The sequence below is a fragment of the Phalangium opilio genome, unplaced genomic scaffold (assembly GCF_054372755.1).
Source record: "Phalangium opilio isolate 3A_F unplaced genomic scaffold, DU_Popi_V2 ptg000194l_1, whole genome shotgun sequence".
Lineage (NCBI taxonomy): Eukaryota > Metazoa > Arthropoda > Arachnida > Opiliones > Phalangiidae > Phalangium > Phalangium opilio.
Genome location: NW_028324212.1, coordinates 1,424,852 through 1,438,072, shown reverse-complemented (window position 1 = coordinate 1,438,072; position 13,221 = coordinate 1,424,852). Strand labels below are relative to the sequence as shown.

General features: G+C 40.3%; 2 protein-coding genes across 3 annotated transcripts; one reads left to right on the top strand and one right to left on the bottom strand.

Annotated features, from left to right (window-relative positions):
• Positions 1-250: 250 nt before the first annotated feature.
• On the bottom strand, positions 251-1,130 carry LOC149622623 (uncharacterized). Of its 2 annotated transcripts, none has more exons than XM_089853591.1 (3): positions 975-1,130; positions 586-887; positions 251-526 (listed from the first exon to the last, which is right to left on the bottom strand). In XM_089853591.1, the coding sequence occupies exons 2-3, from the start codon at positions 675-677 to the stop codon at positions 313-315; spliced, it is 306 nt and encodes a 101-aa protein (XP_089709717.1). In that variant the 5' UTR covers positions 678-887; positions 975-1,130; the 3' UTR covers positions 251-312. Both variants share the same exon structure in this region; 1 of them encodes a protein (XP_089709717.1).
• Positions 1,131-12,446: 11,316 nt separating this feature from the next.
• Positions 12,447-13,193, top strand: LOC149622622 (uncharacterized). Its single transcript, XM_089853567.1, has one exon. The coding sequence runs from the start codon at positions 12,447-12,449 to the stop codon at positions 13,191-13,193; it is 747 nt and encodes a 248-aa protein (XP_089709693.1).
• The last annotated feature ends 28 nt before the right edge of the window (positions 13,194-13,221 follow it).

Here is a 13,221-nt window from a genome sequence, read left to right as displayed (position 1 = left end):
AAGACTAGATACGCCAGTTTGACGGACGTGTCATGTTTAGCCCATTCATGTTGCTTTCCCCCTTTTTTCACTCTCTGAACTTCTAAGCAATTGAGATGAAGGACCTTTCATGAAATTATTTTCTTTTTTTGTATGAATTTGTGTGATGGACCATGAAGCGGCCGAATTTCATCTATGAACTAATGCAGTTGTTAGGAATATTCAGTGTACCACTGAATGGTCAAAAGTTTATTTTGTAGGTGATGGATAAGCTTTTGTAGATGCTATTGTCGGTCTAAAGGTCAGTCTCTGGTAAGGTGAGGCGCTACCGTGTTAAGTTTTCAACATGTCAACGTATATTTCGAGAACGAGAGAGACGAAGGATGCGGAGAATCGGAAGAAACAGACGCGGAAAATGACCATGAAAGCGGGGACGTTGATGACGACGAACGAATCAGGGGTTTCCGTTCTCTGACAGGGATGCAGTTCGTTCTTCAAAGACTGGTTCAGATCCATCAAGCAGTTGCCCTCGGTCAATTGGCGCAGTCTGACAAATGACAGAAAGTAATTGAAACATAAACTTAAAACTTCGAAGGACACACGAACCTTCTGTTGACGGTTTTAATCAGCGTTTGCGAAATGATTTTCTTGAAATACAACGCCCAATAGTTTATCGCTAAAGGCTGGCTTAGTTTCATTTTTCAACTTCCAGTCTTTGAGTACCGGGTCTTGATTATATTCCAGTCAACAATATCCGAACCAATAACAAATATTTCCCGATTTTCAATTCCTGAATGAATGTCGTCGTTTCCCGTCAAGGTGTCAATTGTATAGTAACACAAATTATTCGGGTTCGCATCTGCTCGCTTTATTACTTCCGCATATGCCGTGGTAATCAATGCATTTTTCTAAATCGAATATTTTAACATATGAAAAGATCCACGAATGATTTCAATTTACTATAAATTAAAGCGAAATTCTTATATTAAGCTGACCTGAATGAAAATGGAAATTGCATCGTTTTTGGTTAACCAAGGCTTCGCATGGGGAAAGTGAAATACGTCGTCGATGGTGTCGAAGGGAAGTGCTTCCGATTTGCTCGAAAACTGCGAAGTCATTTCCGAGGATACGAAAACCAAAAGAAAGAAAGACGCCAGACTCCACGAGACCGAAAGAAAACGAGAAACGCCGTTGCAATTCAAACTTTGGGGACCTGAAAATGAAATTGAACTCAGTTTTGAAATGTTCATAGTGTTACTTTTGTTACTTCTTACTCGTTCCGAGAAGGCATTGCAACAAAAACCAGAAGGGCAGTTCAGATTTGACTTTTCCATATTTTGAGTTTAGTTTCACGATGGATACGAATTAGAAAGCTAAAATAAGTATATTTTTGCTGAGAATATTCAGTTTAATCTGCATTAGAAAGCTTCATTCTGTAGATGTAAAGACTGATAAATTTTGGGAAAGTGAAACTTGACGTCTTGATAACAATTTTATATGGAAATTTGGAAAATCAAGTTACCCATTTATTGACAACAGAGAAAATATCGTTTTCATTTGATTGGTTTGTTCCGAATAATATTTGGATTCTCGAAGTCAAAAATGAGGGCGAAGATGGAAAGGAATTGAAGCGATCAGTAGTTAAGTACAAAGGTATTAGTGAAAAATCTCCCTCCTGTGTATTGAAAGGTTTTCTCAAGTATTATTGGAAGAAGTTAACCAAGAACTAACTCGTATTACTGTATGAATATAGTAAGACTCGGATTCTGAACTAATCTTCCCATGTTAAGTAACAGTTAATCTCAATATAAGATTCAATTCTTCTTATTTCCGAATCAACTATGCCCTAATTATTTTTACACGTAAATTTAGCATTGAAATGATAAAACGTGCTATTTACATAATATCAGCGTGGAAACCAAACCATGGAATTTCGTTAGGCGTGGATTTTAGAAGAAGATAAAGCCTTGTTAACATATTCTTAGTATCGATAACGAATTCTTGGTTCCGAACATATATTTTAAATTATACATTTCTTTGAAGCATTCCTAGAAGTCCATTCCACAAATTATTAACTTTCGCTCCCCAAAACTGATCAACATTCGGGATAAGATTAACGCTGAAAAACATTCCCACCATGAAAACGGACGACTAATGTTACTTTTTACCTCTCCAAATGACGATGACGTGCCACTAGACATGTCTGTCTGTGTGTCTGTCACCACCCTCGCAGTTGGAAAATTGGAGCAAACGTATATGCCATATCCGGACCGGGTTCGCAGTTCACAGAAAGCAATATTGGTATCTACTTCATTATCATCGTTTAAGATGCACGCGGCGATCGGCTAGACTTATGAGAAATGTCTAACCTCATAATGGTGGGGTTTTCTTCAAAGGTTCACGCATTTGCAAAAATTGTTAAAGAGGCATACGCTAGAAGTCAAACGTTAACATTGGCTATTAGAATGAAGGTAAATTACTGACGATTAAAATAATATCAATTATATTTATTGAATTATTTAAGAAAATCCGCTTAAGTGGGTAGATAGCCCTCGTCTAGACTCGGAGAGGTTTATTTCGGTTTCCCAACTTGTAATTACTTTACTTCAAAGAAGGATGCTCTATAGTATTTTGCTGTTTCGTCGTGCATGGCTATTTCTTTTCAATTGCTCATTGTAGCCTACGTAGTCTTGTTGGAGAACCAATAGCTAAAGAATAAAATGCTTTGAGATGAGATCAATTGAGTTGCACATAGCAATCGCGCAGTATTCTCATTGCGTGTAGAATTTAGCTTTTGGGGATCACGCCTTGTGCAAAACGAGCAGCCACGGATTTCTTGAGTGAATTTGACGGATATCCTGAGAAAATCCTTTGCTCATTTCTTTTACTTTGTGGCACGAGTCTATATTGTTCCCCGTTAAAACCACGAAAGTTATAAAAAAATTCCGAAGTAAGGAAGGAATCAGAGCATGGATAATGATCCTATTTTTCGTTGGAGAAAAATCTTATTTCGGGATCGATGTCGCGTCGACTGTTTAGGAAACCACTAAGCTAAGCAACCACTTTTTAGTCTTATTAGTTTTTGACGAATGTAACAAATTATATTACTTTTTAATGTTTGTGAATTACTATTCGTAAATTATTGGTCCATTTGACATTGTAGTCGGTTCAGTCTTTCAGGAAGAAATCCACAAGCTCATGAAATATGTTATCATAGTCTTGAGTTTTTGGGTTCGTTCTCAAGTTCGCCCTCCCTCGTACATGATGATGAGTTTAACTCTTTGCGTGTTTCACCTCATTTTCCGAGGTTAATTTTAATTTGTGGCATAAGTGAATATTATACCCTTTCGAACCATTAATATTCTTCCACAATGTGGATGGAAACGGAGCAGAAATAATGGTTTTTCTTTCTCGGCTTTTCAATGATAAAGTCCCTAGATGTTAAATTTTGGATCCAAGGTGTTTTGATTGTTACTTTTGGTTTGTTTTAATAAGAAACTGATACTTAATGCAAATATTTAATTAAGATTATTTACAAACAAAAGTACATTGGGTGCTTTCGGACCGCGCTTGAAGGACCTTATATGAATTTCAGTGGGGAACCGTGTAGCGACCTAATTACATCTATTAACCATTGCAATACTTTAAATTATTCCGTAGACCCGAGAATGGTCAAAAATCGATTTTGGAGGTGATGGATATGCTTTTCTGGACACTATTCTATTTTTAGAAGTAATGTCAGTCCAAAGGTCAGATTCTGGCAAGGTGAGGCGCTACGCTATGTTAACTTTTCAACATGTCAACGTATATTTCGAGAACGAGTGTGATGAGGGATGCGGTGAACCCGAAGAAACAGATGCGGAAAATGATGCTGATGAGGTATGGTTCTTGCCGCTGTGTGTACTGATACGTGTTGCACGTGGGACACTGTTTGCACAGGCTTTCTATCTGGTTGTTTATATCAGGCCAATAGATGCATTTCCGAGCCCTTCGCCGACATTTTTCTATGCCCAAGTGTCCGTCGTGGACTACCTTGAGCATGTGACTTCTTAGTGATTTTGGAACCACAATTCTAGACCCTTTGAGTACCAGGCCACTCGCTTCCGTGAGCTCCGATTGCACATTTGCGTAACCGGCTGCTTCTAGGCCCTTTTGTTCCCAGCCGCTCCGTATCTGTCGTATAACTCCTTGAAGTTCTTCATCTTTAGCCGTTTCATCTCTCAGCCGCCCCATCATGGTTTGAGTCACCGGCAATGACTGGACTATTGCATTTACGTGGATTTCGACTTCCTTCTGAGTATCTTCGTCTTCTGCTGTTCCTGTTGGTAGACTAGATCGGGATAGTGCGTCGGCCAGTACGAGGCACTTCCCTGGAGTGAAGATGATTTTAAACTGGTACTTCATTAACTTATGGAACAGCCTCTGCAGACGAGGTGGTACCTCGGCAAGCACTCTGCTGGCCATCGCCAGCAGCGGTTTATGGTCTGTCTCCAGAATTAGCTCCTTGCCATATATGTAGTTGTGGAACCTTTGGCATCCGAATACGAGTCCCAAGCTCTCTTTCTCTATTTGCGCATACCGTGTTTCCGCTTGACTTTAGGTTCGTGAGGCGTACGCGACCGGCCACCAATCCTGTCCATGCAACTGCATTAGAACAGCGCCTAGTCCATCTTTTGACGCGTCCGTGGATATTTTCGTGGGCTTCTCCGGGTCACAGAATTTCAATACCGGATGGTTTGTTAGGACCCTCTTGATCTGCTCCCATTCCTGGTGGTGTTCTGGTAAGATCTGCTGGTCGTCGACGTTCTTGTTCTTTTGACTTCGTAGATGCGTGGTGTGTGCCGAAAGATGTGGTATGTATTTCCCCACGAAGTTCACGACGCCCAGAGCTCGCTGAACCTCTATCTTTGATGTCGGGGTGGGCATATTTAGAATTGCTTCAATTTTCTTGGGGTCCGGCTTGACCCCGCTTCGCGAGATGATTTCTCCCATATAGACTACTTCAGCTGCCTTGAAGACGCATTTCTTCAAGTTTAGTGTCGCTTTGGCTTCTTTGAGTTTTCTCAGCGCTTGCCTGAGACATTTATCATGCTCCGCTCCTGTCTTCCCCCATACTATAACGTCATCATGAAGCGGTCTTGCGTTCGGTATGTCGTCAAAGATTTGGCTGAAGTGTTTGAAGAATACCTCCGGTGCGGACGCGATTCCGAACGGAAGCCGCTCGAAGCAATACCTTCCGAATGGCGTGTTGAATGTTGTTAGCAGCTGGCTCTCTGTATCGAGCGGGATTTGGTATAAGCCCGACGCTGCATCGAGTTTTGTGAAATACTTGGCACCGGCTAGTTCGGCTTCGATTTCTTCTCTCGTCGGCAATTGATAGTGTTCTCGCTGAATGTTTTCGTTTAGCGACTTCAGGTCCAAACATAGGCGTAGCGATCCGTCCTTCTTTTCACGTATGACCAGAGGACTAATCCACGGCGTTGGCTCGTTGACTTTGCGAATTATTCGCTGTTTTTCCAGTCGAACCAGTTTGGTTCGTAGTTTTCCTTGCAGCGAGTATGGAATTCGCCGGGGTGGGAAAATCTTTGGAATTGCGTCGTCCTTCAACTGAATTCGGCACGACGTTTGCAAGCATCCAATGCCTTTGAATACCTCCGGGAACTCCTGCGTGATTGTTTTGCGGAACCCCTCATTGCTTTCCTGGGCCTTTTCCGTCTCCGGCTTGCTAGCGTCTTCTACCACCTCATAGATTAGTCTTACAAGTGCAAGGTCCACACATGTTTCCCGACCTAGTATGGGCCTTTCCCCCTGTTCTACCAGGACCATCTCCGTGATGATCGTCCTGGACTTGACTTGAGCTCGGACGCTAATCTCACCGAAAGTTTTGATTTTGCTTCCTCTTTATGCGTTGAGCCCGACTGTTCTGCGCGGCCGGGGTTTCGGTGACATGCCCTCGAGATAATTTAGCGGCAAGAGATTGGCTTGAGCGCCTGTGTCCAATTTGCACGGTACCGAAACTCCATTGATGAGTATGGGTACTATCCAATCCTTCCGGTCTCTCCGTGGTGCCTCGACCATATCGATTATAAAATCATCTTCACTCTCCGATGCATGTTGTATCTCATCGACTTGTGCCTCTGGACAAGCCACCGCAAAGTGATTCCGTCCCCTGCAGTTTCGACAAATCTTCCCATGTGCCGGGCACTTATTTCGCTCATGGGCCTTGTGACAGAACCGGCAGTCTTGTACGAGGATAGAACGACTGTGTCTGTCCTGGTCGTAGCGACTGGTCTTGGTCGTGGACGGTTGATGTCGGGACCCTTTCGTCGGTGGTCGCTCTTTGTGACTAAGCTTACGACCGTGTCGTGTGATTGCATCGACGTTCTCCTCCTTGGGTACTACGGTTCCATCGGACCAGCTTTACATCTGCTGCGCCATTGTTTCTGTCGCCTGACATACTTGAACCGCCCGAGTGAGTGTGAGGTTTTTCTCTGCCAGCAATGTACGTCTCACTTTCTGATCAGTGATGCCGTATACTACTTGATCCCGGATGAGAGATTCTTCTAAATCTCCGAAATTATAGGATTTGACCTTGAGTCTCAAGTCGCCGACGAACTGGGTGATGCCTTCGCCCGGCTTTTGCATCCGACTGCGAAAGATGGACCGCTCGTAGGTCTCATTTTTCCTTGGAGTGCAGTACGTTTCGAACTTCGCTAGCGTGTTCGTATAAGTCTTCTGAGAATGTGAATGTGTTAAAAACGTCGATGGCTTCCTGGCCGGCGATGTGCAGGAAAAGGGAGAGTTTCTGTGCGTCGCGACGGCCGTCCCCGGAGGCTGTTGCAGCTTCGAACAACTCAAACCGTTGTCGAAAGTCCCTCCATGACTTGGCGGCGTTCCCAGTGAACGAGAGTTCCAGTGGAGCTTTCAGTCCGTCCATAGGTGAGCGAAAGCGAAGGCGTAACGTGACGGCGAGGATCCGTGCTCTATTCTGACACCATGTACTGTTTCACTAAGCTACTGTGAAGCTAGTTCTAACTTAGCAAAGACTCATGTTGTAGTTAGATAAAACTCATGTTTATTAGTACGCAACCCAGACAACTCTGACAGATGTTTATTACATTCGTCGTAAAGAAACCTCGCATAGATTATACGATAGGTCAAAGTGTACAAAGATAAGATTAATATTAATTGTGTTTTTTAACATAATGATTGGTTAAAAAATAATGAAGATGATTTTTAACTATCAATACAAAGATCATCCTGCAGCAAATGACAATCAGCTATTGAATTTACAATTTTACAGACTTTATTGTCGTCAGCAAATTGGATAAGTTGCGAGTGGCGTACTTCAAAATGGAGATCGTATAAGTAGATATTAAAAAGCAGTGGCCCTAGGGATGAGCCCTGCGGAACGCCACATTGTACCGAATAAGTAACCTGAGTTAGAAAGCCATTGCATTTAAGGACATTAACGCGATAGCGAAGGTAATCGTCAATCCAGCCCAGCAAGTCACCACGGATGCCTAAGACTTGCATTTTTTTGACTAGAATATCATGGGACACTCGATCGAAAGCCTTAGCGAGGTCCAGATAAACAACGTTAACCTGTCCCTGGTTAACCACCTCTGATGCCACAAGATCCATGAACATAGCGTAATTTGTATCGACACTTTTGCCTGGCACAAAACCATGCTGGCAGTTATTAGGGAAGTAATCGAACCAACGCTGCAGTCGCAAATGCATACCCGAATCAAAAACCTTAGCTAAAACACACAGGAGAGAGATTGGCCTATAGTTAGCTTGATCGGTCGAAGGTCCTGATTTGTAAACAGGAACCACTACTGATTTTTTCCATAGGGTGGGAAAGCAACGCGTACGCAAGGACAAATTAAAGATATGTGTAAATAGGGGTAAAATGACATCTCGACATCCTTTAATGACGAAAGTCGGAATGCCATCCACCCCTGTCGAAAACTTAGCAGGGAGCCGGTCGATCGCCTTAGAGACTTCTGATTGCAAAAATATTTCGCCAGTGTAGTGACTTGTCGCTATGTCAGGCGAAGTAAATCTATTATCGGGTCTGTGTTTTGATTTGTCCTTAGAAATTGCCGAGAAGTGCTGACCGAAAACTGTGGCAATATTTTCTGGATCAGACTCTAAATTATTACCAATTTTAAGCTATAACTATACCTTTAAACTAACTTTAATTAAGAATTTTGTTTTTTTAACTTAGGCTGGTTTTAGAAAATAGATCTAAAACAGAGAGACCCTCCTAACGATAAACAGGGCATCTTTTGCAATTGTGTTGTTTTTCAGCGTATATATTGTTTCACTTAGAAAATACCACTTTCAATGTCCATCACTTTTCCAGCTATTAGCCTATTTAGTCGGTAAGCGCCTTTTGGTTTGTGACAGTGAGAATTTAATATCTATATTTTCCTTTCGGCAATTGGGTCCAAACTAAGATCACCACCGACTGTAGCAAAAAACTAAAGAGAGTTTCCTTCCATTAATAACCTTGACTATTTCCTCTGAAATAATTTTATGTTATTCTATTACAAGTTAAAGTTTACATTCCATAGTCTATTTAGTTAGCAGGACATTTAGATTTACGCAGTAATCTAAGGCGCATTGAATTTCTTACTTGAAATGAGAATTTTAATGGGCGGCAATGTAGAGTTAAATACTCTTTACTTGACCTCCCATAGGTTTGGTAAGGAGGTTTTTCGGGGGAGGGGAAATGTTTTTTTTTATTTATGTATTAAATTTGCAGAAGAAGTTTTAAAGATATCAAATCATGAATGTATAGAAAAAATACATCTTGAATATTTAGTGAAAAGGCCACCTTGAATATTTAGAAAAAAATCATTTTCAGTATTTACAGAGTAGCAAAAAAGGCCACCATTTTTAACTAAGGCTCCAAGAGACATAAAGTCAGTCTTAAGTATATTGGAACCAGTAATAAATATTACTGATTCGGTTGAAACGCGTGGACGTATTTCTATGAAGAAGATTTATGCTTTTCGGGCCGCCATTTATTTCAAGATAGTGAGGGGTTGACACATATCTTTCTAACTGTTCGCCTACTACTTAAGATAAACGTCCCAGAAAATTTTTAAATCTCTCGGTAAAGCTGTAGTTGATTACCAGACAAATTGTAAGTTATGTTACTGTAGATGTTAAACCTACTAGCTACCGAGCTTTTCGTAGGCGTCCTTACGATTTAAATTGAAATTTCCAATGTAAAATACAACTTGATGTCTTACATTGGCGTAGCTGTCCGCGCTTACCTCATTTCAGCTAGCCCGAGCGCGAATTGAGCGAGGCTCTTCAAAATAATTGAAAAGCTCACGAGCCCGAGCCGAGCCTAAAAGTTTATGAAAAACATTTCTGAGCTTCAGCAGGGGCTCACAATATATCACAGAACAGTGGAGCGAGCTGAGCCCAAATATAAGTGAAAAATTAACGAGAGCTTGCGCCGAGCCCTATAACAAATTTTTTGGCTTTCTTGAGCTTGAGCGAGGCCGATTTATATCTATGAGCTCGCTCATTTTGAAAGGGCGCTCACTGATTTGAGACTGCTTTCAGCGCCACATTTATTGGAAACAGAAACTAGTGTAGCTCATTGGTAGATGAAGTTTTGAAGTTTTTTTTAATACAAAACCATTGCAAGACATTTGGATGGTAAATAAATATTCCTGTTTTTCATTTATTGCGAAAAAATAGCTCTAAAATTATTTATTTCAACAAATACACTGTTTGGAAAAAACGTCTCCGGAAATATGTGACCAACTTGAGCTTAAGCTTACTAAATTGACTGAGCCCGAGCTCGAGTTGAGCCAAACAAATACTGAGGGGCTCACACAGAAAACACTTTGTGTTAACCTACAGAACTATTAAATATGGTTCAGCGGTTCAGAGTCCAGTAAAATAGTCACTAGAGTTCAGACCATGTTAAGTTATTGAATTATTAAATTGGGTTCAGCGGTTCATAGTTTAGTAAAATAGACCATTTCGGTGCGGCTTCTTTAGCTGTAGACTGTTACGGTGCTTCCACTTCGGTGTTTGCGATTTAGGTGTGTAGGTCATTACGGTGTGGAGGTAGATTAGGTGTGGCCTGTTTAGGTGCGCAATAAAACATATAATAAAAATTGCAAATAAATATTTTATTCATGTTGAATTAAAAATCAAAGTAAAAAATTGCAAATAAATATTTTATTCATGTTGAATTAAAAATCAAAGTAATGGGCAACTCCTTGTAAATAAGAAATTGACTCCTCTACATTATAACTATTCCTGTGTTTCTTTATACATTTTTCTTTTGTCTTTGTTCGTTCCCCTCTGTTGAGTTTCGCCAAATCTGTACTGGCAAGCGCTTCTTGTTTCTTGAGTTTTCACAAAAATTTCCAAATGTTGGGGTGAGTAGCGAAAATATGAGAGGATAAACCACGGTGCCAAGCTTCCACTGCATTATTTGACTTCTCTACACCTTGAAGAACGTCATCGTAATGGTTCCATGTCTCTATGGGAAATCGGGGCTGTCTCTTTAGCCCAGGACTTTTAGGGTTTGACCTAGAACATTTGAACATAAAGATGAAAATTGGTACATGTGTTATTTTCGACCCAACAAAAAATATACTAAAAGTCCCCTGCTGTAGAGCGCGAGCTTTCGCCTCCATCTTGGAAAATGGCCGCCGGGAATTACAGCTAAAATGTATTCCACGTTCTTCTTCAAAAATTATGAAAATTGGTACACATTATGAATGGTACCACATGAGCATCATAGGCCATTTCAAGAACAATGGCATAACTGATTATAATACTAAAAATATTAAGCTATTTATATGTATAATTGGTTATAAAATGGAAACGTTAAAGTTTAATTAAAAACGTTTGAAAAGTAAAATCGTAGGTCATTTCGGTGCGCACACCGAAACAACCTACCCACCGCAATAGCCTATGCACCAAGCCGACCTCCACCGAACCGACCGCACCGATGCATCCGCCACCGAAATTGTCGATACCGAAATGGCCGGATCCCGGTGTCCTTCCATTGGATCGAATCCCATTCGACCCAATTCCCAATCGACCGATTTTATCTGAAATATGATTTTAAATCCCGCCGTTTGTGCGGTTTCTGTCTATTGGGATTTTTTTATTAGGAATATTATTATTACTTATAAGGCTTTATAAGTTAATTTAGCGATAGGAACTTTCGTCTCACCGTGGCGCAGTGGAAGAGTATCGGACAACCGTGCGACAGTCCTTGGATCGATTCCCCGAAAGAAAAAGTAAACTACGTAATACTAGTTTCATGCAATTGATTATTAATTTCATTTGAACATAATTGCAGTTGCGTTAGACACTGAGGGAAACTATAAAGTAATAAAAAATACTATTGCAATAATGGCCTTTGAGTATTTGAAATATTTTGCGTAAATTTTATTAAAATTACGGTAATATTTTAGAGGAATAAGGTTAGGTCAAATCAGGTTAGGTTAGGTTAGGTTTGGAAGTGGTAGGATAACCGATTTTCCAAAATATTTTTTATTTTAATTGAGGTCCTTGCATAATAAAAGCGGGCCTTTTCCAACAAATTATTTTTATAAAGATTCTGGAACAATTAACGCTGCATTTATTAAGTTCTTTGAACAATAAATATATGCATTTTCCAAAATATTGATTGTTTTACGGGTCATTTCAGGTTGGCTTTGATTCGGCTCGGTTACAATAGAGGCATCCTTTTAAACTTGGGATTTGACCATCACAGTATCATTATTTATGTAGGAAAGTGTATTAATAGACGCAAGCTTAAGGACAAGGGCATTTTCTTTAAAACAAAAGAGGTATTTTTAATTCGGTTTTAAAATACGGCGTTAAAAATATATCGTTTAATAGCAATAAAAATTTTAAGATAAAAAACCCGCACATTTTGGCTATATGCGGTCCAACGGGATTCGGTTCAATGGGACATTCGATCTAATGGAATTCGGCCCAATGGGCCAGCAGCTTCTGAATCATGCAGTAAATTAGAATCATAATTTAGATATAATGTTTAATTGAAATCTAGAGTAAATCTGGATTTGTTTTTAACTTTGACTTTTCACCTCCAGAATCAACGGTTTTTAGTTTTTTCATAATGCTATGCACAGAAATCTTGAAATTTCTTTTCAATAGTCAAGAGTTGAAAGAAACAACCGACGACGATAAGTCACAAATTTTTTTGATGAAATCAAATTTAACGGGGAAAGGTATGTGGTTAAGTTTCCGTGGAAATGCCCAAAAGAATTATTGCCCAATAACGAGCAAATAGCTAAAAAACGAGTTATGGGGTTGATTAAAAAATTTGAGAGGGACCCAGCCTATTTTGAAAAGTATAAAGGAGTCATTGAAGAACAGATAGAGTTGGAATTATAGAGGAGGTACCCAAAGAAAAACTAGAAGGCTCCCTACCTGGGACTTACTACATGCCCCATCAAGGTGTATGCAGAGAAGATGTTCTAACGACAAAATTAAGGGTAGTAAACGACGCTTCTTCTGGTACCCCGTCTCTAAACGATTGCCTCTCCCCTGGCCCTAACCTAAATCCCGACATACCATTATTAATATTGAGATTTCGTACCAACAAAATAGGCATAGTTTCCGATATTGAAAAGGCTTTTCTCCAGATAGCGCTAGACGAGGAAGACAAAGATTCCACTAGATTTATTTGGGTAAAAGAAGAAGGGGAAAAGATCCTTAAAAATGAATTCAGAGTGCTCCGGATGAATAGGGTGCCCTTTGGGGTCACCTCGAGCCCCTTTTTGCTCGCGTGTACTATCAAAGTCCACATACAAAATGTAAACAATATAGACCCTAGAGTAAAACAAAAACTAGGAAACGATTTGTACGTGGACGACTTGACTACCGGAGTGAGCGAGGTTAAGGAAGGCTATGAAATCTCAGTGGAAGCCGCGTTGGTCATGCAAAAAGCAGGCATGAGGTTCAGAAAATGGGGAACGAACTCATTGGAATTAAAGGAACTTTGGGAAAATCATCCAACCACAGGTGGGAAAGAATTGTTTGAAAATGAGATAGACATGAAGGAGCGAAAAATATTAGGTCTTAGATGGGACCCCACCTTAGACACTCTATCTTACAATCTACGTCCATTAATACAAACCTTACAAGACCCCAAAATGACAAAACGAAGTGCAGTTTCGCAAATTTGTTAAAAGACCAAGAACTCACACTACCCAAACT

Excerpts from the sequence above, each read along its gene's own strand:
- LOC149622623 (XM_089853591.1), bottom strand. The coding sequence starts at position 677 with ATGAAACTAAGCCAGCCTTTAGCGATAAACTATTGGGCGTTGTATTTC. Across the intron at positions 527-585 it reads ATTAAAACCGTCAACAGAAG|ACTGCGCCAATTGACCGAGG; the intron begins GTTCGTGTGTCC and ends GTCATTTGTCAG.
- LOC149622622 (XM_089853567.1), top strand. The coding sequence starts at position 12,447 with ATGCCCCATCAAGGTGTATGCAGAGAAGATGTTCTAACGACAAAATTA.